A 23,287-nucleotide genomic window follows, 5' to 3' on the forward strand; every position below is an offset into this window, starting at 1 on the left:
CACACACAGGACAACAATGAGAGGTGTAGAAGAGATAGCAAAGGGTCGTGATTCTGGACTATACTTTTCCTCCCTGTACCACCAGAATCCCAGTGGTGGAGTCGGGCGAAGAGGAGCTAGTAACGCAAATTTTGTCAATTCTAGAAGTGGAACTCCAGCAGGAGACGCCACTGGAGGGATAGCAGGAGTTGATGTCTTTGGTGGAAATGGAGCATCTAGATCATCTGAAGGAGGTGGTGGAGGTGGTGGTGGCGGGATGAGTATAGCAGCCAGACAGGCGGTGACATCTTCCTCGGTGAAGCGCAAAAGAGTAAACTACAATATACAGCAGATCCAGGCAGAACAATTTTTAACCGCACGTCCCAAGTCTAAGTCCATAGGAGAAGAGCTAGAGGCTGAGCTGATAGATTCCACTGGCAACAAGAACGCCCCAGTGAGACGCAGCAACATATCAGTTGCTGAACTAAAGAAAGCTCAGAGGCGATTCGAGGAGTTGAACAGAGAAAACTATAATGAGAATGTAAGAATAGAAATACCGAAAAATGTTACAGGGCTAGTGGTTAAACGCAACACTAATGCTGGTGCTGTTGTGAAGCGGTTGCTTATATCAAAGAAGGGCTGGTCCAACTTTGCTGACGAGTTGAACAAAAACGAGCTGAAGTTAGTCAGTAATGATGGCCCCCTAGAGGTGAAACCAAATGCCTTTCAAATTGAGAAGCTATGTACCATATGTGGTGGTGTCAGCTACAGCTCGTGCATAAAATGCAGGGCTCGGGTATGTTCTGTCAAGTGCCAGAATATTCATAATGAAACGAGGTGTACGCATTTTTGAAAAACGTTAAATAAATGTATTAGTATGTATAATAAGATTTAAACACAAATGATAATGGTGAATTTTTAAACGGTGGTGAATAACGTCCAGACACCTTTGAGGTAACCAACAATCTCATCTCCACCTAACTTGGAATCACCGTATATTCTGTCAACAAAGGAGATTGGCACCTCAGCAATGGTAAATCCTAAAGCTCTTGCTCTGACCATCATTTCCATTTGGAAAACGTAACCCTTGGACTTGGTTGCTTCAATGATCTTTGCTAACACATCTTTCTTGTATAATCTGAATGAACCTGTGAGGTCCGAAACGTTAGGTCTCAAAACAACAGTGGCCAAAAAGTTTGCTCCTCTGGAGATAAGTTTTCTCTTCAAATCCCAGCCGTATACACCACCGTCACCTGCGTATCTGGTACCCGTAACAATGTCGTAGTTGCCTTCTTTCTGCTTTTTAATGAATTCGGGGATTGCTTCCGGATGATGAGAAAAATCGGCATCCATAATAATGACAAAGTTACCGGTGACAAACTTCAAACCGTGCATGTATGCGGTACCAAGACCCAACTTGCCTGCACGTGGTCTCAATTGAATGTGCTCAGGGCCATAAACACTAATGAGTTGTTTAGCAACCTCCTGGGTTCCATCTGGAGAAGCATCGTCCACTATAACAACTTCCCAATCGAGCTTGTTTTCCGTGAAGGTCTTGGCAATAAGATAGGTGATAATAGGAAGGTTCTCCTTTTCGTTGTATGTTGGTAGAATAACGGAGTATTTGTCGCCAGCCATATTTGTAGTAATCTCTCTAGTGCTCTCCCGGGCTAGTCTATGTCACTGCTCCCGAGAACATATATCTCACGGGGAGGAAAGACCACGTAACTTAAACACCAAGATACAAACAAAAGATCTAGCGACGCGGGGGTGTTGAAGATGAAGACAGACGGCTTGGAAAGTTTTGCGACAAATTAAGAGGAACTGAGAGAACACCGATTGAAATGTATGCTACACAAAAATTTAAAGACGTGTATCTATAAATAAGCAAAACATCATGGCAGTGGACAGCTACATCAAGCACATGTTTGGGCCTGGAGCCGACAACTTCGTCCAGTCCAAGGTTTTACTTGTCGGAGCTGGCGGAATAGGGTGTGAACTACTCAAAAACCTAATTATGATGAACATCGGTGAAATTCACGTTTTAGATTTGGATACGATTGATTTGTCTAACTTAAACAGACAGTTTTTATTTCGTCACAAAGATATCAAAGAATCTAAATCGAAAACGGCCATAAAGGCTGTTGAGTTTTTCAACTACACATCCAAGCTCGTATCCTATCATGGCAGTGTGCTGGATAAAACCATGTTCCCGTTATCTTTTTTCCAACAGTTCAGCGTCATCTACAACGCCTTGGATAACTTAGAAGCAAGGTTTTACGTGAACCGAATTTGTCTCTATCTCAGTATACCACTTTACGAAAGCGGAACCACAGGTTTGAAAGGACAAGTGCAACCTATATACCCATACATCAGTGAATGCTTCCACTGTGTTCCCAAGGAAACTCCTAAAACTTTCCCGGTTTGTACTATTCGATCTACCCCGTCGAAACCGGTTCACTGCATCACCTGGGCCAAAGATTTCTTGTTCTCACAGCTTTTCGGGGAAGGAAGTCCGGAAGATGTGCCAACCCCAGATGCCTCTGAATTCACAAGCAAGGGAGAAGCAGAGGCTTCTGCTAATGAGATAAATGAGCTTTCTGATTTGAGAAAATTGGTTGATTTCTCTAAAGCCGGGGATCATGATTTTGCAGTCGAAGTATTCAATAAAATCTTCATCACTGATATAGAACGTCTTTTGAAGATAGAGGATTTATGGAGATCAAGAGAAAAGCCATCCGTTTCCAAGCTGGGAGATTACGAGCAATATTTAGCATCCTCTGAGGATGCAACCAAAAACAGAATATACGAACCTGACGCTTCAGAACAATCCAATGTTGAAAGCATCATCAAGACCTATGTTGTGTCCTGTTTGAGGTTAGCGGATCGTCTACGCAGTGGTGAAAAGTTAGAGTTTGACAAAGATGATGTTGATACGTTAAGATTTGTGATGGCCACATCCAATATCAGGTCACTTATTTTCCATATTCCTATCAAATCTGAATTTGATGTCAAGCAAATTGCTGGTAATATAATTCCCGCAGTGGCTACCATGAATGCAATAATGGCTGGTTTTTCTGCTCTTTCGAGTGTCAACTACTATCTTGAAAAGACCAATGAAGAAAGAGCTGCCAAGTCCAAAATGCTCTTTGATTCTTCCGCAACAGACAAAGTGGTCAACTCATCCAAACTAGCAAAACCGAATCCTTCATGTAGTGCATGTTCAATTGTTAAAGGCACTGTAGAATTAAATTTGAAAGAACTTAAATTGTCCGATTTGAGAGATTCCTTGATTGAAAAATACAAATATGATGATGAAGTTGAAATCATGACTTTAGATGCGAGATTGTTGTATGACTTTGATCTTGAAGAAAATCTTGAAAAACCTTTGTCTGACTTTCTTGAAGATGGTACGATACTGCTCATTAGTGACTCAGACGAACGTCTGGATATGATAGAACTCTACATCATTGATAACTTTGCATCTTCCGGAATAGATCTTCCAAATTTGACGATACCTCCTAAAAGGGTTATCGAAGATGATGGTGAGGAAGGAAACCTAGATGAAGACGAATTGATTGAGGATGGATTATTAGTTGAAGACAGGAAAGACGAAAAATCAAATGATGGTAATCAAAATGTTAGTTCTGTTATCATTCTCGAGGACGATAATATTGGCGAAGAACCTGCTGCCAAAAGGCAAAAAATTAACTAAGGTGTATTCTTTTAGTATGTTTAATCCATTATTAAAATGTTGTGGTTTTACTACTTTACATAAAAAAAAATACGTAGCGGAAATGAAAAAAGAAGAAAAAAATTTAGAGAAAGACACCTATTATATGTACATACCTGCTGTAACCTGAAAAGCTGTTACTAAAGTCTTTTTGCATTGGATCTGTTTTTCAATTTATCGAACCAAGTCCGTTTTTCTTTTGTTTTGTCTTTAATTTTCTCTTTGTCTTTGAAGTTTTCTTCTTCCCTGTCTTTGGACCTTTCTTTGCTTTTGACATCCTTGCCTTTTTCTATGGTTTCCTTTTTGCCTTTGCCCTTTTCCCTCAAATTGGACTTAGAAATCCCAGAAGAATGACTTGCTTTTTCTGAAGATGACACAACGTTGCGATTGGTATTTGAGTTGGGCATATGTGTTGCAACAATTGAAAATATACCGGACTGTTTATTTGTTCCAGAGTTACCAGTACCTTTATCTTCGGACGCATTTATCGAGTTGGATCTCTTCTTACTGCTTATCACACCCGACTCGTCATTAAGACTTGCATTTGTACTGCCGAAAGAAGGAGTAGTTGCAGTCTTCCGAAGAAGAGATGGATCATTGACAATATCAGGGTGAGAATATTGAACAACCTTGTAGTCTAGGAAAGGAGAAGTCTCCCGTTGATTCTGTGATGAATCGTCAAGATTCTTCGAGTTTGCCCGTGAGTTATCACGTGCTCGAGTATTGAGTAGATGCATATCATCATTGCTCTTGTGACCTTGTAACAGAGAAGGCTGGAACGAGAAGGCCAAAGAATTTGATGACTTGCCTGTATCTTCGTTTGTGCCAATCATACTATCGGTGTCATAATCACTGGCTGTAGACATATTGCTACGCTTCTCCTCGTCATGAAGGGAATAGTACTCATCGATGCTATTCACACCCGTATTATTCGAATGTGAAGTTTCTGATTGAGTGAGATTCTTGGAATTATTCTGAAAGTTCTTAGACATGTTTTCCACATCTGGGGTATCATCTCGACTCATTGTGGCCGTGGTTGGAGATATTGGAGGAATAAACGAGTGAATTTTATGATCATAATCGGGGCAATCTGAAGGGTTTTGCAATCCAGGTGGTTTTGCTAAGCAACTTACCTCACTGGAGTTATCAATGAATACCACTTGGCCCTCATGAATTGCATCTGGCTGATGTAGTCCTAATTCATTTATAAGGTTGTTCCCATCTGCTGGGGCCAGAGCGTTATCGATTCTATTAGTTGTCCCTTCTGCCGTCTCTGATCCTAATCTGGAAGATAAGAGGGAAGAGACACCACTTTGGTTTGACATTATTCGACTCAAGTTATCATCGGTACTTCCCAAAGCTTTAAAATTCGATGAGGTTGAACAAGAAGCCGGTATCCTTACAACCTCACTGTGAGGGACATGTGATAATGATTTGCTATGAGGCCGTGAGCGGGTCACTCTTGGGCTTGAAAATAGCGTTACGGGTGCTCCTAAATTTTCCAAGCCAGAAATATCATGGTTATCATTCACCGGTGTAAACACTTGTCTCAGTGGAGAGCCTCTAAGTGGTGAAGATCTGCTATCGTTAGGATGATAAAGTATTTGACTCTGCGTTTTCGAATTTGGAGAAGTCCTTTCTGCTGGTATTTCAACAGTTATTGCTGGTTTGATGTGAGTGAAAGCGTCGCTAGTAATGGGGTGATAATTTTCATTACTGACTTTGACATTTTCATCGTGTTGTTCATTTGAGGCTTTCGTATCAGCATGAGCCTCACCACATTCGTCCATTTCGTCCAAGTCGTCCAGTTCATCCGCTTCTTCTACGATTTTTTCGTAATTGTCGGTGGGGATTCTGGACGAGCTGATAGCTTCATTTTTTGCTTGTGCTGGTGTTGACTCCAGCGGGGGGCTAGGCTTTTCACGTTGGACAATGACCAAGATTTTATGCGAGTAAGTGATCATGAATTCAATGACCACGCTGTTTGCCGCATACTCTTCTGGATTCATATCGTGATCCAGATGGAACAAGATAGACGGTTGGAAGATTGCAGCCAAATTTTTGGCAGGCATTCTGTTTTTGTCGGACTTCAAGTTGAACATTGCAAGCATATCCACCAAGTAGAAAAGCACTCTGTGCTGGATTGGAGGTAGTTTCTGGAATAGAAGAGCGTATTCCTTCAAGAGGCGGCGGCGCTGGGCGACTATTACTCGACGCTTTTGTTTGTCCGGTTTGACCTGGAGGGCTCCCTTGCTGTCTTTTTCCTTGAGGTAGAGGAAAAGCTCCTTCTTTTCCAATAGTGGATCTCTGAACGAGTTATAGAGGTTGAAGGGTATGAGGGGCTCGGAGAGTGATCCCAGATAACGCCTCAAGAGAGAGGCTGCGTCGTGTACGGTGTATCCGTCCCAGTCGATCTTTGCGCCATAATCCGGGGGAGTGGAGAAAATCATCTGGAGATGTTTGATTCTTTTGTTGGAGCCGGAGAGCCTGAACACACCCTCCACATTCAAGGCGTTGGCCTTCAAGTAGGAGCCGCAAGAGACGATCACTAGAGGGACCTGGCCGTAGGCGACGTTCAGGTGCTTGGTGGAGGGAGAGGTTGATGTGCGGGTATTGGCATCGCTATCGGTTGTGGTGGTGGTGGTGTCGTCGGCGGTGTTAGCCGGCACGTCTGCGGAGATATAGACGGTTCCGTGGGCCAGCTTGGTGGAAGACTCTATGTCGCAGCCGAAGATGGAGGAGTTTCCAATCACGTCCAGCTGGCGCTGCTGGAGAAAGGAGTCCCTGTGGGACCTCAAGCGTCCGTTTGGGTCGTCGGGAGTGTCGCTGGCGGTACCGCTGGCGGCGCCGCTGCTGCTGTGGTGGTCCTGGTGGCTGCTGGAGGAGGGGTCCAAGAACTGGGAGAGGGGTCGGAACGAGTGTGAGGAGCGGGACTTGAACCCGAGGAAGGGCCTGGACGGCGTCGGGGAGGAGGACAAGGGCTGCGGGGTGCCGGACTTCTGCGGCGACAGCAGGTTCAGCGATAGCGGGTTGCTGTTTTTGCGTGGGGAGGAGCCCGAGTTGGTGCGTTTGGTTGGCGTCGGCGCATAGAGCCTGCTATTTGCCGGGGCAGGGGCCCCGGCCAGGTTGGACGCCGGGGGGTCTGAGCCGTGGTGCTCAGCCGCGGACGTGTTTGCAGCGGCGCCGGACGGCTCAGACAAGTCCAGGTTGCTGGGGTTGAACGTGGAGTTCGACGGCGACGTCACGTCGTTGGAGCTGTCCGACTTCTTCAGCAGCTTGAGCCAGTTCGAGATGGAGTTCCGGGAGGGCGACATGGTGGGCGGTGAGGACGACGCCATGGCTGGGGGCGGACGCTGGCGGACGCAGAAACAGGGGGGAGAAACGAGGGGCGGGTGCAGAAATGTGTCCCTGGGAGCGCTTGCTGGGGGTCGGTGTCGGTGCTGCTGCTGGTGGTGCTGCTGTTGTTGCTGGCGGTGCTGAGCGCAGGCGTGAGCGCAGGCGTGAAGAGAAGCTGTCTGTGAGCGGGCTGTTGATTCCACGAGATCGGACACCCATGCACACACATGCACAGAGCAGACATTATGGCTACCCACACCTCCGCCTCCCCCTACGTGGCCACCGCCGGTTTCTGGCCAACCCATGCTCTTCTGATAACGACACGCCCTGCTCCGTCTCTGTCCCCGTCTCTGCCCCCGTCTCTGCCTGCTGCCCCACGCTCCCCGTCGTGGACGAGCCCAGCCAGACACGCAGAAAACATGACGCCAGAACGCGCGCGGGGGAAAGAAAACGCTTTTTCTGGCCGGGGCAGAGAAAGGGCAACGGGGCGGGGGAGAAAAAGCATCGACGCGTCGCTGACAAAAAATGGCGGGAGGTTTTGCATCCGTGCACCGCGGGAGGACGCTTACGTAAGGGAGAGCGAGAAGGTGAGGATGAGTGTTGCGGCCGGTTGGCGATAGTAGCGGGGTGGGCTCAACAACAGAAGAGAAGGAAAGACGAGCCAGAAGGAGGCAAGGAGAGGCGCATGCAGGAGGGAGGAGTGTGTGGAGGGCACAGCGGGGAGCAAGCGAAGCAAGCGAAACCAGCGAAGAAAGCGAAGAAAGCGAAGCAAGCCCAGCAAGATGAGTTTCAAGGGTCTGCAGAAGGCCATTGTGCGGGCGCCGCAGAACTTCCGGCAGAAGATGCACATGGGCACGGTGACAGAGGATGCGGTGTACTCGGACGCAGAGCGTCGGTTCAAGGAGTTGGAGACGGAGACGAAGCGGTTGTCGGAGGAGTCGAAGCGGTACCACAAGGCGGTGAACGACATGTTGGAGCACCAGCTGGGGTTCTCGAAGGCGATCGAGGAGATCTACAAGCCCATCTCGGGGCGGATGTCGGACCCCAACTCGGCGATCCCGGAGGGCAACCCGGAGGGCATTGAGGCGTGCGAGCAGTACCGGGACGTGGTGAACGAGTTGAAGGAGATCTTGAAGCCGGACTTGGAGTTGATCGAGAGCAGGATCATCGAGCCGGCGCAGGAGCTGCTCAAGATCATCCAGGCCATCCGCAAGATGTCGCAGAAGCGCAGCCACAAGCAGTTGGACCTCGACCGCCACCAGAACTCGCTCACCAAGTACCAGAACAAGAAGGAGCGCACCGCCAAGGACGAGGAGCGCCTCTACAAGGTCGAGAACGAGGTCGCCATTGCCCAGCAGGAGTTCGACTACTACAACGAGATGATGAAGACCGAGTTGCCCATCCTGTTCCACTTGGAGGCCGAGATGGTCAAGCCCCTGTTCATCTCCCTCTACTACATGCAGTTGAACGTCTTCTACACCCTCTCCTCCCGCATGGAGGAGATGAAGATACCCTACTTCGACCTCTCGCAGGACATTGTCCAGGCCTTCGAGGTCAAGCGTGGCGACATCGAGGAGCGTGCCGACGCCATTGGCATCACCCACTTCAAGCTCGGCCACGCCAAGAGCAAGCTCGAGCAGACGAGACGGCGTTTCGAGATGCAGAACGCCGGCTCTCCGGGCTCTCTGGCCGCATCCACATACTCGCCTCCACCCTACGCCGGCGGCCCGGCCTACGGTGCTGCTCCCGGCATAGCCCCCGGCACCGCTGCGGCCGTCGGGGGTTATGGTGCAGCCGGCGGCTACGGCGCAGCCGGCGCAGCCGGCGCATACGGCGCCACTCCAACAAGCCCTTCCACAGCGTCCACCTATAGCTCATACGGTGCCAGTGCCACCGGCTACGGAGCATCTCCACCAACCACTGCAGCTACCGGCTACGGCTCTCCTGGCGCCGCTGCCGGCGCCTACGCCGGATACGGCGAGAAGGCCGGCGCCGGTGCATACGGGGGGTACGGCGGATACGGCGAGAAGGCTGGCTCCGGCGGCCCACCTTCCTACATGGGAGCACAGCAAGCACAGACATCCTCATATGCCAGTCCGCTCTCGCCCGTGTCGCCAACCCCGCAGATGCAGCCTCCTCCGGGAGTCGCCCAACCGCCAGCAGCGGAAACATGCACAGCGTTGTATGACTACACGGCACAGGCCGCTGGCGATTTGACTTTCCGCCAGAACGACCTCATCAAGGTTATCCAGCGCACGCCAGACCAGAACGGCTGGTGGACGGGTGAGTTGAACGGTGTCCAGGGCGTGTTCCCCGGCAACTACGTCCGTTTGAACTGAGCACCCACGTACAGTCTTCTTTGGTTCTATTATACTTCTACTTATATTATTTCTGTCCTATTGTCCGTCTTCCTATTTTTAATCTGTGTAATGGAATGTATGTATTGATCAAAACGCGCCAGGACGGGTGAAATTCATTCACCGTTCCTTTCTCCACCGGTCCACAGCCATCTCGGAGGAGCAGAACGGCAGCTTTGTCCTGCGTTTGTGCTATAGTCTACGCCTGCAAACGACATGCCGAGGTACTTTGTCGAATTCGTGAATCTACAGCGCAAAAATGGCGGCAAAGTCTCTGAAAGCCCTGAAACGCAGTGCCCGATTTCATTCACAGCTACGGTGAAACTGTTTTCCAACACCTTGCCCAACACTACCCGTGCCGTTGCGAAGCTGTTTTCCGGAGACGGCAGCGATGGCAAGGACAGCACAGAGCCAATCACGTACCGGAAGTCGCAGGTCACGAGGGTGGTTGCTCCGGAGTATCTCGTGCAGTTCGGGGAGCCCGTTAGACGGTCGCAGGCCGGCGTGCAGAAGCTCGGGCCCCTGGTCGACGCCGAGGAGTTCCGGCGGTGTGAGGCCAAGTACGCAGGGAAGATCCGTGGACGCCGTGGGTTGGTGTGTCTGGCGGCGAAGGACGGCGAAGCGGCCGACGAAGCCGACACGAGGTCCGTCCAGCTGTGCATCGTGTTTGTCCCCTGGGGCGAGTACCCCGAGCTTGACGGATACGTCGTTGTTGGGGAGTGCAAGGAGTGGGCAGAGCTGCGCCGGTGGATGGCTGCGGTCGACGTGAAGGAGAACCCGGCCACAGGCTCGTGGGAGATACCCACGGGCAGCGGTGTGTGGGTGAACCGCTGTGGCCAGATCCTGGACAAGCCTGCACCCCACGGTGCCAGCAGTCGGCTAGAGGAGCCGGGGGCAAAGAGGCCGCACCGGGTTAAGGCCGTCGACCTGCTGTTCAAGCGGTCTCGCGTTGGGTAGGCTACGCACATGTCGAAGTGAACATGACCGATAGAGTCAGCGCTTTGCTCATCAACCGGAGATACACACTTCGCAGAAGGAAACAGAAAAGCTCTTTCCTTCCTCACTTTGACATCCATTCTGCAGGTGGCCCCGTTGGAAAACGACGCCGGTGCCCAGGCCTTCGAACCACACTAACGGTATAAGTATGGTGACGCCTGGGGCTGGATGTGTGGTGAGAAGAGCCGTCCAGCACCATGTCTGTGCACAAGAAAAGGACAGCATCGCCAGTGGAACAAGTTGCTGGTTTTTCAACCAGATAGACTCGTGCGGCCTCGAGGCTTCGAACCGGTGCGAGTGCGGGGCCTGTGAGGGTTTGTTCATGCTCTATATCGCTATATCTCTTGTATATGTACACTTACTCAAGGGCCTTGCCTGTGGAGCGGTAGACAAGGCCGACGGGGGACTCGTAGGACTCGAGCAGACCGGCGCCGACCATCAACGCTAGCACCCAGTCGAGGCCAACCCCGCGGAACTTGACAATGTTCACGCCGGGCCCCGTGGCGTCGGGCTTGTGCTGGGCCGTGCCGACCCTGTCGGTTGTGTAGTACTCCCGCTTGAAGGCAGCGTGGGCGTCTGCGTCGGACGGCTTCTTTGTCTGTGTCTTGGGCGGCACGTACGGCCGGAACCACCTCTCCCGGAGCACGGACGCCAGCACCATGTGCTCCCTGGTCTTGGCGGTGAGAGCGGCGATCCACTTGCAGGAGCTCTTGACGACGCGGAGCAGGCCGCCGAGATGGGGCAGCGTGATGTTGTAGACACCGGTGCCGCCAGCCTCGGCGGCGGAGATGCAGATGAGGCCCCTCGAGATCAAGGTGGAGAAGCCGATGTCTGCGTCAAGCAAGTCCGAGGCGGCGATCTGCGTGGCGGCCGGGTCTGCGGCAAGCAGCTCCACGTAGCGGTCCCTCAGCGGGGCCTCCGACTCCCGGAAGTTGGCCGTGGTCGTGCGCAGGAACTCGTCGCCGGGCACGAGCACCGTGAAGCCGAAGTTCTCGTAGTTCATGTCGAGCACGCGGAGGTCTCCGTCGGCGACAAGCTCGCACACGAGCCGGTCCACGAGCGTCTGCTGGCCGCCGAAGACGGCGTAGAGCTGGTCCTGCACAAGCACATGCGGGTACTGGCGGGAGATCCGGGCCGTCTTGGAGGTCTGCGACAGCAGCCCCGTGCCGACGCCGACGCCGAGCTGCGGAAAGAGGTACGCCCCGGCGAGCCGGCGGGCGACCGTCAAGACGGACGCCCTCGTGGCCGGCCGGCCCGTGTCGACGCCGGGGAAGTGCATGTTCGGGAGGGCGTTCTCGGGCGCCTCGACAAGCGTCGCCTGCGTGTGCTCGTCGTCGTCGAAGAAGCTCTTCTTCCGTGGCGCCGAGTCTAACTCCGAGCCGCCGTCACGGCTGGCCCTGCTGCTTGCCCCCGTCCCGGCGCCCCTCTTCGCCGTCTTCGACCGCAGACGGACCAACCGTTCTCGCAAACTCTCACTCCGGGCCATCCTTGTGTGCTGTCCTCCTGGTCCTGCAACAGCCAACCGCAGACGGAGAAGCCGGAATCATGTCGCCGCCCTTGTGTGGCGGGGGTGCAACGCTTTTAATTTGCTCGTCGCTCCTGGCGGCCTATATATAGTGGTGGGGGCGCCGTCTCTTGGTCGCCGCCGCCGTTACTGCTGCGGCGTGTGGCCGGGGCCGGTGGCTGTGGGGCCGCAGACACCAAGACAAGATGCACTACCAGTACAACGTGAAGATGAGCTGCTCCGGGTGCTCGAACGCCGTGAGCAAGGCCGTGAACCGCCTCGAGGACATCGACAAGGTCGAGACGGACCTCAAGACGCAGACTGTGGACGTGTACACGGCGAAGGTGGACTACGAGACAGTGCTCGAGAAGATCAGGAAGACGGGAAAGGAGGTTCTCGGCGGCAAGGTTGTTGCGTGAGCGTGTGTATTGATGTAGCAGTTACGCCTATAGCCCGAATAATACGAATAATACGAATAATATGTTGAATCCAGTAAATAAATAAAACGAGCGAAAAGTTTTGGCCGTTTCCCGGGGAAAAGCCGAAAAGTCCTCGACATGAATGGACGAGGTGGGGAAGAAGGGGCTGCTGTGGTGGCACATAGACTCTGTTGGAGGCAATGACGATGACGGAGCATGGTGACAAGAGCCAGGCGCCCTGGAAGGTGCTGCAGCGGGACCCGTGTCTGTCGTTCATCTGCGGCGGGGCGGCGGGGGCCCTTTCCCGGACAGCGGTATCGCCCATCGAACGGGTGAAGGTGTTGTTCCAGGTCCAGGGCGGCGGGGGCGGCAACGGGGGTGGCGGCGTGTCGTACGGCAAGGGCACGCTGGCGACGGTGGCGCAGATCTACCGGGAGGAGGGCTACCGGGGTCTTTTCCGCGGAAACGGGGTCAACTGTGTCCGGATCGTGCCCTACACGGCGATCCAGTACACGGTGTACGAGGACCTCAAGGACATGGTGACGGGCGGCGTGCGGCCGCTGGCGACGGGCGAGAAGCTGGCGTGCGGCATGGCGGGCGGCCTGGCCAGCGTGCTGGGCACGTACCCGATGGACCTTGTGAAGACGAGACTGAGCGTGCTGACGGCCCGCAGCTTGAAAGGCGTTGGCGGGGCCGGAGCTGCTGCCGGCACCGCTGCTGCCGTCGACCTCTCCATGTGGGGGAACCTGCGCAGCATCTACCTCCACGAGGGCGGGCTGCGGGGCCTGTACCGGGGGTTTGTCCCCACCAGTCTCGGCGTGGCGCCCTACGTGGCACTCAACTTCGCCCTCTTCGAGCGCATGAAGGAGGCCGTCGCCCAGACGTGGCCCGCCACGCACAAGAGCCAGTCGCCCGCAGCAGAGACCGCCGTCGTGCTTCTCGTGGGCGCCCTCAGCGGCGGCATTGCCCAGTCCCTCGTGTACCCGTTCGACATCCTCCGGCGGCGGTTCCAGGTCGCCACGATGAACGACGGCAGCCTCGGCTTCAGCTACACGGGCACCTGGGACGCTCTCACACACATTGTGCGTCGGGAGGGCGTCCGCGGGCTCTACAAGGGCTGGGCCGCCAACATGTTCAAGATCATGCCCAGCATGGCCGTCCAGTGGGCCAGCTACGACCTCATCCGCCGTCTCGTTGCCGCCTAGGCCCCGCCACCGCCCCCGATGTACATATCTGTAGACACTAATAGACAAAACTCGAGCCATCCAGAGACACACCCGTCTCGCAGCCCGTGCCGATGGCGGGCCTTTTTTTTTTCCTCCTCCATTCATGCTGGCGACGTGTCGGACCCAGCTGTGCTCCCGGACGGCCAACAAAGGCCCCACCGGACCCACACACGCCATGAAACCGCTCTCCCTCCCTTCGCAGGGCCCACCACGACTCCCCGTGCGTCCGCCCCCGTCTCCGAGAGAAGACGCCCCCGTCTCAGGACCCGAACCCGTCGCCAGCGGTGGTGAAGAGAACCGGGCAGCAACAACGACAATGCGGCTGTTGTCTCCGCAGGCGGGGGCCCCCTCTGCCGGCAGTGGGGGGTCTGGCCCAGACGCTGGCACGGAGGACGACCCAGAGTACGACACGGGGGACGGGACAGACGGGCAGGCGCCGACGCAGACAGAGGTGCCCGTGCTGCCGAAGCGTCCGGCCCTGCTGACGGACCTGTCGTCGCCGGAGGACTACTACCGGGAGGAGGAGAACGGATTCGCCAACCTGTCCGAGTTCTTTTTTCTGAACCCCGTGTCCGGCACAAGCACAGGCACGACAAGCATCATGGACAACCCGCCCAGGCAGCTACAGCCGCTGAGTCTCACGCTGCCCAGCATCACGTCGGTCGCCAACAAGGGCATCTACTCGGCGGGGCACGGGACGGCCAGCACGGGCCACGCCAGCAACGGCAGCAGCAGCAGCAACGGCAGCAATGGCAGCAACAACGCTGGCAAGGGGAGCGGCAGCCGGAAAAGCAACCCTGGCATCCCCAGCCTCAACGGCAGCGACAGCGGAAGCAACCACAGCAACAGCAACAGCAGCAACCACAGCAACAGCAGCAACCACAGCAACAAGTTCTACATTCACCTCCTAGAAGACGTGCATCTGGACGACCAGACGGTGCTCTTTGACCTGGTCGACACGCTCATGCGGGTGCGGTCGGAGAACGAGGAGCTGAAAGAGGGTCTGTGGGACAAGATCGACTCGTTGAGCACCGCCACGAGGAAGAAGGCCGGACCGGGCCGCCCGGACGACGCCGCCCGGTACGACCACAACAGCTTGTTGTTTGACTCCAAGCTAACCAACGAGCAGCTGAAGCAGATGCTTGACGAGCAGCGCACGTACAACGGCGTGTTGGCCCAGACCGTCGACGAGTTCCAGGACTCGCTGGACACCATCATGGACTCGCTCGTGGGCTCCAACCAGGACGCAGGCATCGAGCTCCTCTCTGCCATCCGCAAGGGAGAGGCCGTCGTCGAGGAGAACTCCGACGAGATGTGGAAGTCGTGGATGGAGGTCGTTTCGGCCTTGGACGACGTGGCCAAGTTCGACCGCGCAATCGTGAAGACGGTCCACGGCCTATAGCGTATACGACGCCGTTTTGGGCATCGGCACTGGACTAGCAACCGTGTATTTTCTACCTAACGAAACATGAAACCCGTATATATAAGTGACTCCAGCAGGAGATAAATGAAACTGGCATCTATTCTGGGGGCCTTTGTGTGTTACGTAATTGGCACCCCCCACCCTGTATTTCTTTGTTTGCGACATGAAGGTGAACTTTTTCCACCAGTTTCGGGGTTTTACGTGTTTGCAACTGCAAAACCGTAATTTTCTAAACTACTGTAAGAGCAGGAAACCAAACCATGACCTCCCACGAAATAGATGACTTCAGGCCGCCAACCGTGCCGTTGCCGACCCCAATTCACACATACACAAACCATTCTCCCGTGCCCAGCTCGCTTCAAGCCAAACGCGTCGATGGCTCTCCACCTAGCATCATCATCGGGATAGACGAAGCTGGGAGGGGTCCGATCATCGGACCAATGGTGTACTCTCTTGCGTACTGCTCTTCTGAGTTTGGTGCAGGTGTGCTGCCGAATTGCGAGTTTGCAGACTCGAAAAAACTGACGGAACCAAAGAGATGGGAGCTCATGAAGAGAGTTTGCACAGAGTCAGTTGGCGACGGTGAGGACGAGAACGCTCTCTCGAATAACCTAGGCTATGCCATAACTTCACTTACTGCGCTTGATATCTCGTCTTCGATGTTGCGTCCGTCCTCGTTGGTCGTCAACTTGAATGAGCAGGCGCACACTGCAACCATTGAACTGATCAAGGCAGTCATCCAGCGATTACGTGAAGAAGTCTGCGAAAACGTCATCATTGCCGGCGTATACATTGACACAGTGGGTCCCCCGGCTAGCTATGTGAAAAAGCTGCGTCAGTTCTTCTCGGTCGACGACGTCAAAGAAATCAGGGTGGAGAAAAAGGCCGATGCAACATACCCTATTGTCTCTGCTGCCAGTGTGGTGGCCAAAGTGACGAGAGACTGGTTCCTCGAATGTGCCGCCAAGGAAACCGGCTGCGCCGAGGGATACGAAAACTGGGGGTCCGGTTACCCTTCCGACCCTCGGACCTCCAGCTGGATCAACGGCAAACTGGATCCCTGGTTTGGCTGGGACCTGAACATCCGATATTCGTGGGGCACGGCCAGAGACGCGTTCAACAGATCAAAAGTGTCCGTTGAGATGCGTTGGGAGCACGAACTCGTGAAAAAGCACGGTTTTGATGACGTTGTCGGTCTGATGAGCAATCCGGGGAAGACCTCTGCGAATAGCTTCGAAGTCGATCGAGACTGGTTTGTTATGTAGTTTATTAGAGTTATCTATAGAAAGATAAAAGTTATATGTGCATATAAACTGTTTTGGATCCAAATGCAGTAAACAGTTAGAAGTGAATGCGATTATCAGCTTGTAGCGATGTTGGTCAATGGCTCCTCTTCGTACTCAACCTCGATTCTTGCTCTCTTTGTCTTTATCTTCTTTCTCTTCGGTTGCGTGCTCTTCGTTCCGGTAGCTGTATCCTTGGCTTCGTCGTCGTCTTCGTCGTCGTCTTCGTCGTCGTCTTCGTCGCTCTCACTTGCGTCACTGTCGTGTCCCAACCACTTCTCTAAATCCTCCATATCCACCATCTCCTCGTCGTCATTCTCATCGTCCTCTACGTACTCGATTTGACCTTCGTCCTCGTCCTCGTCCTCGCTTTCGAGCTGGACATCGTCCTCGTCACTGTCGTAGTCTTCTTCGTTTTCTAGCTCTTCCTCGGTATCTCTGTTTTCGATCTTACCCAACACCTTTTTCCAGATCTTGTCATCGACATTCAATGGCTTGTCGCCGTAGGCCCCACTCTTCAACCTATCCAAAAGCTCCTTTTCAATAGCCTTCTCGATTCTGGCGGCGGCCAAAGCCTTACGCTCTCTCTTTTCTTCTCTCTTCTTCACCTTGTGTTTCACCCCAACGTAGTTTCTCTCGCTGACCTCGCCTCTCTCCTCTCTCAATGCCATTCTACGTTCTGTTATCTGCACTTGCTTGAGTCTTGTAAACCGCTGTTTGCACTTGTTGATGTTGAACTCTGTCCAGTACATCAAATGTTCATCGATTTGACGCAATGCTTTGGCGTACTCCTTCGAGAGACGTATCCGTTGCCATAAGTTTCTTGGCGTGTGCGCACGTTCCACTGTTTTCATATAGAGATAGAGCTTGCCGTCAACCTGTTTCACTGTCGCATACTGTGCGTTTGCCAACGGGCATGATCTACGGTCGCATAGACCCGTCACATTATATTCATTACGGCAAAAATTTTGATTGTTCTGTGATTGATGAGGACGGATTTGAAACGAGCAGAACTGTTTGTTGATAACGTTCCAAATAAGATCGTCGGACATCTTGCTTTCTTTGGTCTTGTCTGTATTGTTCCTTCCTGGGGATCTACTGTTTTCACAAGATTTATCCTTTGCAAAGAAGCCTACTTTATTGGTCCCTGAGGTTTGGAAAAAAATTTCAGTTGAAAAAAAATAAAAATTTGAGAGTAATCAAAATTAGGAAAAAGGTAAAAAATGTAAAAAATGTGCAAAAACGTGAAAAGTGCGTAAAAAGTAAAAATTTCGCCGATCGGCGTAATTTTCGCTTTTCGCTTACAAGCTGATTTTGGAGAATTCAGAGAGACGAGCCTCCCCCTTCACTCCGCTGTACCTTTCCACCTTCACCACATGGATCTTCTCCGTGTCGTCAAAAGAGACATGGCCAGCAACACCGGCCTTGCGGATAAGGGCGTCCAATGTCTGTTGCCGGTCCCAGCCCTGCTCCTTGGCGACCTCGGGAAGAAAGGTGGACGAGTATGGTCTGCTACGATAGCGGAAACCTAGCCGGATGCCGTGCTCGCCCACGGTCCACGCCAGCGGGGTGTCTGTGATGTCCTCAAAGCTGTGTAGGATGGTGACGGCACACTGTAAGTCCTGTGAGGGGTTCTTCTCGATGTCGGCAAGCTCGTATTTGTCAATTGGCGGAAAGCGGGGGTCTTCGAGTGCAGAAATCAACGCGTACTCCTCCACATACTCCGGCAGCTTTAGATTCGAGAAGTTGCCAATGCAGCCACGCAACTCGCTGTCGATCGGGGCGCCAGTACCCTTCTGCACACTTAAGACGTTCCACGTGACAAACAAGGGCGACTCGATTTTTTCCTGGTACTTGGCATAGTCGATTGCCTTTGCAATGTCGGCGATAGAAAGTTTCGGAGTATTGTTCACTTTGCTGAGCAGCTGGTTTATCGCCACGTAGGCGAAAAAGGTTGCAGTCTCCTTGGATACTACGGACGAGGACATTTGTTGTTTGCGGTGGTGAGTAGCCAGAGCAGTCCGAGCGGAGTTCCGGGCCCTTCGTCATCCCGGTGCTTGAGCAGCTCTATGGGACGTCACGCAGCTGCAGATAATGCAGCGATAGCCGGCCTGGAGAAGGCAAAAGCATTGCCCGGCGCTGACGTAAGCACCGGCCATGCGCAGAAAGTGTGGCGTCTCTCTCTTGGATCTTTTCTCCAGACCTACATAAGTGAGTCACTTTGCTTCTTCGGCGATCAGATCGGGACGGCGAATGGTCCAGAAGCCCAACCGGAAAGAGCTTACAAAGCCAGGAAAGAAAATCCAAGAATGAGTGTTGTATCAACCATCAAAACCACAGACACCTCCCGCTTCGCCGTGTTCGCCGCCGGCTGTTTCTGGGGTGTGGAGTACAACTACAGAAAGTACTTCCAGTTCCCATCGCAGATCCTGGACATCAAGGTAGGCTATGCCAACGGCAGAGAGAACATTGCCAACCCTTCGTACAAACAGGTGTGCACCGGTGAGACCGATTTCGCCGAAGCCGTTCTCATTTCCTACGAACCAAGCCAGACCAGCTACAAGGACTTGGTGGACTTTTTCTTCAGAATCCACGACCCAACCACCCTCAACTCACAGGGCCCAGACATGGGTACCCAGTATAGAAGTGGGATTTTCACCACCGACGACGAGCAGAAGAAGATAGCCGAGGCGGTCAAGGACACCTTTCAGAAGGAATGGTACAAAAACAAGCGGATTGTAACGGAAATCGAAGACTTCAGGAGCTTCTACGATGCAGAGACATACCACCAGCTGTACTTGAACAAACACACCGAAAGAACCACTTGTGAAACCCATTTCTATCGTGAAAAGCCAGAGTGAAAAGTGGACTCCCACAGCGTCAGAGGTAGCACTTCTACCCGAATTTCGCTTCTTTTCCATTTTTTTTAACGTCAAGAGCTTTTTTATTTCTCTATAATCTGTACATTTCCTGTGTAAGACAAAAAACCTTCATCTTGCCCCAACGCCTCATAGACATGAACAGCAGTGACGACTACAACGACTATGGTGACGGCTACGCCTCGGGAGGTTTTGACGAGGACGCATTGAACGACCAAGACTACGACCTCCTACACGACATGCTTCCTCCCTTCAAAGAGCGGCTTCAGAACAGCAGCTACACTGACATTCCGGATGATCTCCTCAAGGAATACATATGGGAGGCAAACTTCGATCCCGACGAGGCCTTTGTCATTGTCCAGGAGAACCACAAACGTACGTATACCCCTTCCCCCTTCTTACTTTCCAGTCTTTCCTCTTTCTTACTTTCTCTTGCCAAATTTCCATCCACAACCAACGCGCCGCCGTCCATGATTGACCGCAGACTCTCTTTAACACACCTTTCTCCCTTAGGCATCGTCACGTAAATCCTATCCTGGCAAAGGGTACAGATCTGACACCTGAGAAGTGAAGGTGAAACGTAATGTCAAAATTACAGCTGTTAGCACAGAAACGAAAACAGCAGGCGTCCACAGCTTCTGCGGGCGCTTCGTCCGACATTCCTACAGCAGACTTGACAGCTTCGCCATCTAACGGATTGTCGAAGTTGATGCAGAAAAGGAAGTTGGCATCTTCGGAAAAGTCTTCAGCTCTGTCCTCCTTACTGTCCAAAAAAAGGGAGCTGCATGCAACAGTGAAATCCTCGGGACTAAGCCCTCAACACAGCATCCAAAGGCAAAAAAGTATTCCTATCGAAAAGGACGATCATACCAATCCTGAGAATGTTGCAGCATCGGAGCAAATCAAAACTAAACAGCAAATCAAAACTTACAATTTTTCCAAGCACGATGGGGTCAGGACAGAACGTTATTCCAGGATTCAACTTTCCCCCACACATATTCTCCCTCGTGTAATCTTCTCAAATGATACTTTTTCAGAAAACTCCCACACAATACTGCCTAGCTTTAAGAGAAGAAAGATTGAATCAGAAGATCTACCAGAACATAATTCTGGTAATTCTGGTAAACAGTCACAGGATACTAACAGAACCTTAATCCAACCCATACCCGATTTTTTAGCCCAAAAAATCACCAAAAATTTCAAAAATCCAAGCCCCGATGATAAGAGGAAAGTAGTAGAGTCCCTTTCAGAGAAAGTTGCAAAAGTAACTTTGGAAAAAGAGAAAGAGAAAGAGGTCATCAAAAAGAAAGAAGCAACTGCTACAAAACCAAAGTCAAAAATTAATTTACAGGAGGAACTTGAACGTAAAGCGGACAAACCATTGTTATCTTTGATTGTAATAGGACACGTTGATAGCGGAAAGTCAACGACAATTGGTAGATTGTTGTATGATTTAGGTATTGTTGACTCTCGTACGTTACATAAGCTTACTCGTGATGCTGAACTTGCAGGAAAAGGTTCATTTTCCTTGGCCTGGGTTATGGATCAAACTCCAGAAGAAAGATCTCGTGGTGTTACCGTTGACATCGTCCAAACACAATTTGAAACAGCAAAAATGAGATTTGCTGTCATTGATTCGCCAGGGCATCGTGATTATGTTCCACAAATGATCAATGGTATTACCCAGGCCGATGTTGCCGTTGTCATTATTGATGCTACATCAGACTTGATTTTTGAAGCTTCTAATGTCAACAGCCATTTCATTTCTTCGGATGCTTCTCAACCTGAAATTGCAAAAGGCCAAACATTTGAGCAGCTTACTATTGCCAGAAACTTGGGTATACAACGAGTATTGATTGTTGTCAATAAAATGGACGTTATTGGGTGGGATCAAGATAGGTTCAAGTTGATAGAAGAATCTTTAACATCTTACTTAGTGGAAACTCTCAGCTTCTCAGAAAATGAGTTGAGCTTTGTTCCGGCATCAGGATTCAAAGGAGATAATATTGTAAAGAAAAGTGATCAGTGTCCATGGTACAAAGAATCAATAACTCTTTTCCAATATTTAGAAAAAATGAACGAAGACACACATCGGACTTTTGAACAGATGACATCGGATGTTGATGACCCATTTGTACTCACTGTTACAGATATCACAAGTGGTTCAAATTCTGACTCTACTAAGAAACCTGATCAACTAACTATACATGGTCGTGTTAACAGTGGCGTCTTGCAGCCAGGTGAGTCTCTCAAACTCTGGCCTTCTGGAGAAACAGCTCAAGTTGATAGTGTAGTGACAACCATTTCACAGATCTCAGAGTTGGCTAAAAAGAATGACAATTCTGCTACAAGTAATCGAGTCAATGAAAAAATTACTGTTGCCGGTGAATTTGTGGAAATCAAGCTACGCAAGATAGAATTGCCAGATGCTATCTGCATTGGTGATGTGGCCACCAAAATCACTTCCAACTCTGATAAAGATGCCAATGTTTGTTGCTGTCAAAAGCTGGAATGTGAACTTCGTATGTTTGGACTAACGCGTCCGGTTCTCGTGGGTACTCCATTTGTACTTTTCCGGGGTAATGTTTCATATGCCGCAAAGTTATCGGCAATTGAATGGGTTGAAACAAAGATCACTGGTGATGACGGGGCTATAAAATTTAAGAAAAACAAGAAAAGGAAGCATTTAAGTTCATCCCAGCGTGCAAGAGTTGTGATCGAAACAGAGAAGCCTGTTCCAATTGTAGAACTATCATCTGAAGAAAAGGCATCTGAGAATGAGGACGGTTTACACGGTATTGATAAACTGAAGAGAATAGTACTCAGAAAGGAGGGTATGACTGTAGGTGCTGGCAAGATAGTATCTTTTGAATGATCTGTATTCACTTGACCCCATCTATCCTAACATGAAATCGTTAGATGAGGTTGCTATATAAACTATAATTACGACAACTAAAGAATGTAATCAACCATCAACAAAATCAATGCAGCAAAAAATATTGCCCATGCAAGTGTTTTATTCCTTTTGCTGTTTTTCTCATTTGCCTTGACCAAAACTGTATTACCACTTTTGACGTTACCCACAATTTCATCCTTGTGTTGATCCATCAATGTTATGTTTTCATTTTGCATGGAAAGCTGAACTCCAATTTCACGCACCATGCTGGCAACATCCAGCATCGACGATTCAATCTGTGTCACTGCATCTAAGGTACCTTTCTTTAGCTCCTCAGCTAGAGAGTCCTGTTCGGATTGAAGTTGCATCAGCTCATGCTCTGGCAACTTGTCTTGCAACTTCTCATAGTCATCAGTAACATACCTTATTTCAGATTCCGTGTATTCAGAGAGACTGCTTGAATCATTTAGCTTGAACATGTTCGAATCCATTTGTACCGACTGAGGTTGGTTAGCTTTATACGATGAAGAGGTGCTCAAAGTAGACTTTTTCAACTGCACCAGACGCTCAACGCGTTTGTCATGCATGTCATTCCATGTGAGAAGCACTGTCTGCAAAAGCAAAGCCAATGTGCTAACAATGTTACAAAAGATGGTTCTCAAAGTACCATTCCTCACAGAGATGTAGTCGGAATAGTCTCCCATAGAAATCAAGTTCCGAGTCAAAGTCTGTAGCCTGTTCCAATTCTGACCTTCGGTTGAAATACAAAATCCTATTTTGTCAAGTGCTGAAGTGAGCTCCTCGGAGTCTGCACCCATCTTTTGTAAACGAGCTTCAACATCCTGAAGGTTTTTTACCTTCCCCGTCAATCTTTGAATTTTAGTCTTGATTTCGGTGTCGAGCATAATCTTCTGCTCCTCGGAGAGCTCTCTCGAATTTGCTAAAAGATATTGGGGTCGAACGGTGTTGATTAGTGTTATTAGTGATATTAATGCATGATGCATTGATGTGGCTTTCGTGTAAAAGGCACTGCTTGCAATATGATACTCTGCACGAGGTGTCTTGTTGAAAGGTCTTTCAGTCAGTCTCTCCTTCTCCAGATTCTCATTTTCCTTCAACGATTCCGTATAAATGTCCACACATTGCCTAAAAAACAACGTCTGATCCATTTTGCTTGATTCTGGGATACAACTGACCAGTGTGTGGATTGTCTTCCGCCTTCACCATCATCATCTCCATTACCGAGACAAGGGCCC

General features: G+C 51.0%; 16 protein-coding genes across 16 annotated transcripts; 10 read left to right on the plus strand and 6 right to left on the minus strand.

The window, feature by feature from the left end:
- Window positions 1-16: 16 nt before the first annotated feature.
- Window positions 17-832, plus strand: PICMEDRAFT_70369 (hypothetical protein; the record flags this gene model as incomplete). Its single annotated transcript, XM_019163622.1, has 1 exon — window positions 17-832. One exon carries the CDS (start codon window positions 17-19, stop codon window positions 830-832), a length of 816 nt encoding a protein of 271 aa, XP_019019870.1.
- A 65-nt stretch (window positions 833-897) lies between these two features.
- PICMEDRAFT_70370 (hypothetical protein) lies at window positions 898-1,617 on the minus strand (the record flags this gene model as incomplete). Its single annotated transcript, XM_019163623.1, has 1 exon — window positions 898-1,617. One exon carries the CDS (start codon window positions 1,615-1,617, stop codon window positions 898-900), a length of 720 nt encoding a protein of 239 aa, XP_019019871.1.
- Window positions 1,618-1,856: 239 nt separating this feature from the next.
- Window positions 1,857-3,822, plus strand: PICMEDRAFT_14287 (hypothetical protein). Its single transcript, XM_019160309.1, has one exon. It carries the CDS (start codon window positions 1,877-1,879, stop codon window positions 3,692-3,694), a length of 1,818 nt encoding a protein of 605 aa, XP_019019872.1. The 5' UTR covers window positions 1,857-1,876; the 3' UTR covers window positions 3,695-3,822.
- PICMEDRAFT_14288 (hypothetical protein) lies at window positions 3,708-7,337 on the minus strand. Its single transcript, XM_019160310.1, has one exon. It carries the CDS (start codon window positions 7,024-7,026, stop codon window positions 3,853-3,855), a length of 3,174 nt encoding a protein of 1,057 aa, XP_019019873.1. The 5' UTR covers window positions 7,027-7,337; the 3' UTR covers window positions 3,708-3,852.
- A 493-nt stretch (window positions 7,338-7,830) lies between these two features.
- PICMEDRAFT_22454 (hypothetical protein) lies at window positions 7,831-9,381 on the plus strand (the record flags this gene model as incomplete). Its single annotated transcript, XM_019162263.1, has 2 exons — window positions 7,831-8,698; window positions 8,975-9,381. Coding segments are annotated over 2 exons (1,275 nt in total), but the record flags the coding sequence as incomplete, so codon positions are not given.
- A 240-nt stretch (window positions 9,382-9,621) lies between these two features.
- On the plus strand, window positions 9,622-10,362 carry PICMEDRAFT_9285 (hypothetical protein; the record flags this gene model as incomplete). Its single annotated transcript, XM_019165084.1, has 1 exon — window positions 9,622-10,362. One exon carries the CDS (start codon window positions 9,622-9,624, stop codon window positions 10,360-10,362), a length of 741 nt encoding a protein of 246 aa, XP_019019875.1.
- A 397-nt stretch (window positions 10,363-10,759) lies between these two features.
- On the minus strand, window positions 10,760-11,887 carry PICMEDRAFT_70375 (hypothetical protein; the record flags this gene model as incomplete). Its single annotated transcript, XM_019163624.1, has 1 exon — window positions 10,760-11,887. The coding sequence occupies one exon, from the start codon at window positions 11,885-11,887 to the stop codon at window positions 10,760-10,762; it is 1,128 nt and encodes a 375-aa protein (XP_019019876.1).
- A 224-nt stretch (window positions 11,888-12,111) lies between these two features.
- Window positions 12,112-12,324, plus strand: PICMEDRAFT_28610 (hypothetical protein; the record flags this gene model as incomplete). The annotated part of the gene is made up of 1 exon (XM_019162548.1): window positions 12,112-12,324. One exon carries the CDS (start codon window positions 12,112-12,114, stop codon window positions 12,322-12,324), a length of 213 nt encoding a protein of 70 aa, XP_019019877.1.
- On the plus strand, window positions 12,267-13,562 carry PICMEDRAFT_14291 (hypothetical protein). Its single transcript, XM_019160311.1, has one exon. It carries the CDS (start codon window positions 12,531-12,533, stop codon window positions 13,527-13,529), a length of 999 nt encoding a protein of 332 aa, XP_019019878.1. The 5' UTR covers window positions 12,267-12,530; the 3' UTR covers window positions 13,530-13,562.
- Window positions 13,563-13,725: 163 nt separating this feature from the next.
- On the plus strand, window positions 13,726-15,027 carry PICMEDRAFT_177996 (hypothetical protein; the record flags this gene model as incomplete). Its single annotated transcript, XM_019161749.1, has 1 exon — window positions 13,726-15,027. The coding sequence occupies one exon, from the start codon at window positions 13,726-13,728 to the stop codon at window positions 14,950-14,952; it is 1,227 nt and encodes a 408-aa protein (XP_019019879.1). The 3' UTR covers window positions 14,953-15,027.
- A 236-nt stretch (window positions 15,028-15,263) lies between these two features.
- PICMEDRAFT_24415 (hypothetical protein) lies at window positions 15,264-16,133 on the plus strand (the record flags this gene model as incomplete). Its single annotated transcript, XM_019162351.1, has 1 exon — window positions 15,264-16,133. A coding segment is annotated over one exon (870 nt), but the record flags the coding sequence as incomplete, so codon positions are not given.
- A 200-nt stretch (window positions 16,134-16,333) lies between these two features.
- PICMEDRAFT_70378 (hypothetical protein) lies at window positions 16,334-17,308 on the minus strand (the record flags this gene model as incomplete). The annotated part of the gene is made up of 1 exon (XM_019163625.1): window positions 16,334-17,308. One exon carries the CDS (start codon window positions 17,306-17,308, stop codon window positions 16,334-16,336), a length of 975 nt encoding a protein of 324 aa, XP_019019881.1.
- Window positions 17,309-17,448: 140 nt separating this feature from the next.
- Window positions 17,449-18,353, minus strand: PICMEDRAFT_14293 (hypothetical protein). Its single transcript, XM_019160313.1, has one exon. The coding sequence runs from the start codon at window positions 18,242-18,244 to the stop codon at window positions 17,558-17,560; it is 687 nt and encodes a 228-aa protein (XP_019019882.1). The 5' UTR covers window positions 18,245-18,353; the 3' UTR covers window positions 17,449-17,557.
- A 180-nt stretch (window positions 18,354-18,533) lies between these two features.
- On the plus strand, window positions 18,534-19,573 carry PICMEDRAFT_14294 (hypothetical protein). Its single transcript, XM_019160314.1, has one exon. The coding sequence runs from the start codon at window positions 18,566-18,568 to the stop codon at window positions 19,115-19,117; it is 552 nt and encodes a 183-aa protein (XP_019019883.1). The 5' UTR covers window positions 18,534-18,565; the 3' UTR covers window positions 19,118-19,573.
- On the plus strand, window positions 19,238-22,441 carry PICMEDRAFT_14295 (hypothetical protein). Its single transcript, XM_019160315.1, has 2 exons — window positions 19,238-19,510; window positions 20,314-22,441. The coding sequence occupies exons 1-2, from the start codon at window positions 19,273-19,275 to the stop codon at window positions 22,008-22,010; spliced, it is 1,935 nt and encodes a 644-aa protein (XP_019019884.1). The 5' UTR covers window positions 19,238-19,272; the 3' UTR covers window positions 22,011-22,441.
- Window positions 21,691-23,223, minus strand: PICMEDRAFT_14307 (hypothetical protein). Its single transcript, XM_019160317.1, has one exon. The coding sequence runs from the start codon at window positions 23,198-23,200 to the stop codon at window positions 22,088-22,090; it is 1,113 nt and encodes a 370-aa protein (XP_019019885.1). The 5' UTR covers window positions 23,201-23,223; the 3' UTR covers window positions 21,691-22,087.
- Window positions 23,224-23,287: the final 64 nt, after the last annotated feature.

Source organism: Pichia membranifaciens, assembly GCF_001661235.1.
Source record: "Pichia membranifaciens NRRL Y-2026 unplaced genomic scaffold PICMEscaffold_1, whole genome shotgun sequence".
NCBI lineage: Eukaryota > Fungi > Ascomycota > Pichiomycetes > Pichiales > Pichiaceae > Pichia > Pichia membranifaciens.

Coding starts and splice junctions, on each gene's coding strand:
- PICMEDRAFT_14294 (XM_019160314.1), top strand. CDS start 18,566: ATGAGTGTTGTATCAACCATCAAAACCACAGACACCTCCCGCTTCGCC.
- PICMEDRAFT_14288 (XM_019160310.1), bottom strand. CDS start 7,026: ATGTCGCCCTCCCGGAACTCCATCTCGAACTGGCTCAAGCTGCTGAAG.
- PICMEDRAFT_14291 (XM_019160311.1), top strand. CDS start 12,531: ATGACGGAGCATGGTGACAAGAGCCAGGCGCCCTGGAAGGTGCTGCAG.
- PICMEDRAFT_14293 (XM_019160313.1), bottom strand. CDS start 18,244: ATGTCCTCGTCCGTAGTATCCAAGGAGACTGCAACCTTTTTCGCCTAC.
- PICMEDRAFT_14307 (XM_019160317.1), bottom strand. CDS start 23,200: ATGGATCAGACGTTGTTTTTTAGGCAATGTGTGGACATTTATACGGAA.
- PICMEDRAFT_14287 (XM_019160309.1), top strand. CDS start 1,877: ATGGCAGTGGACAGCTACATCAAGCACATGTTTGGGCCTGGAGCCGAC.
- PICMEDRAFT_14295 (XM_019160315.1), top strand. CDS start 19,273: ATGAACAGCAGTGACGACTACAACGACTATGGTGACGGCTACGCCTCG. Junction 19,511..20,313: donor TGTCCAGGAGAACCACAAAC/GTACGTATACCC, acceptor CCGATTTTTTAG/CCCAAAAAATCACCAAAAAT.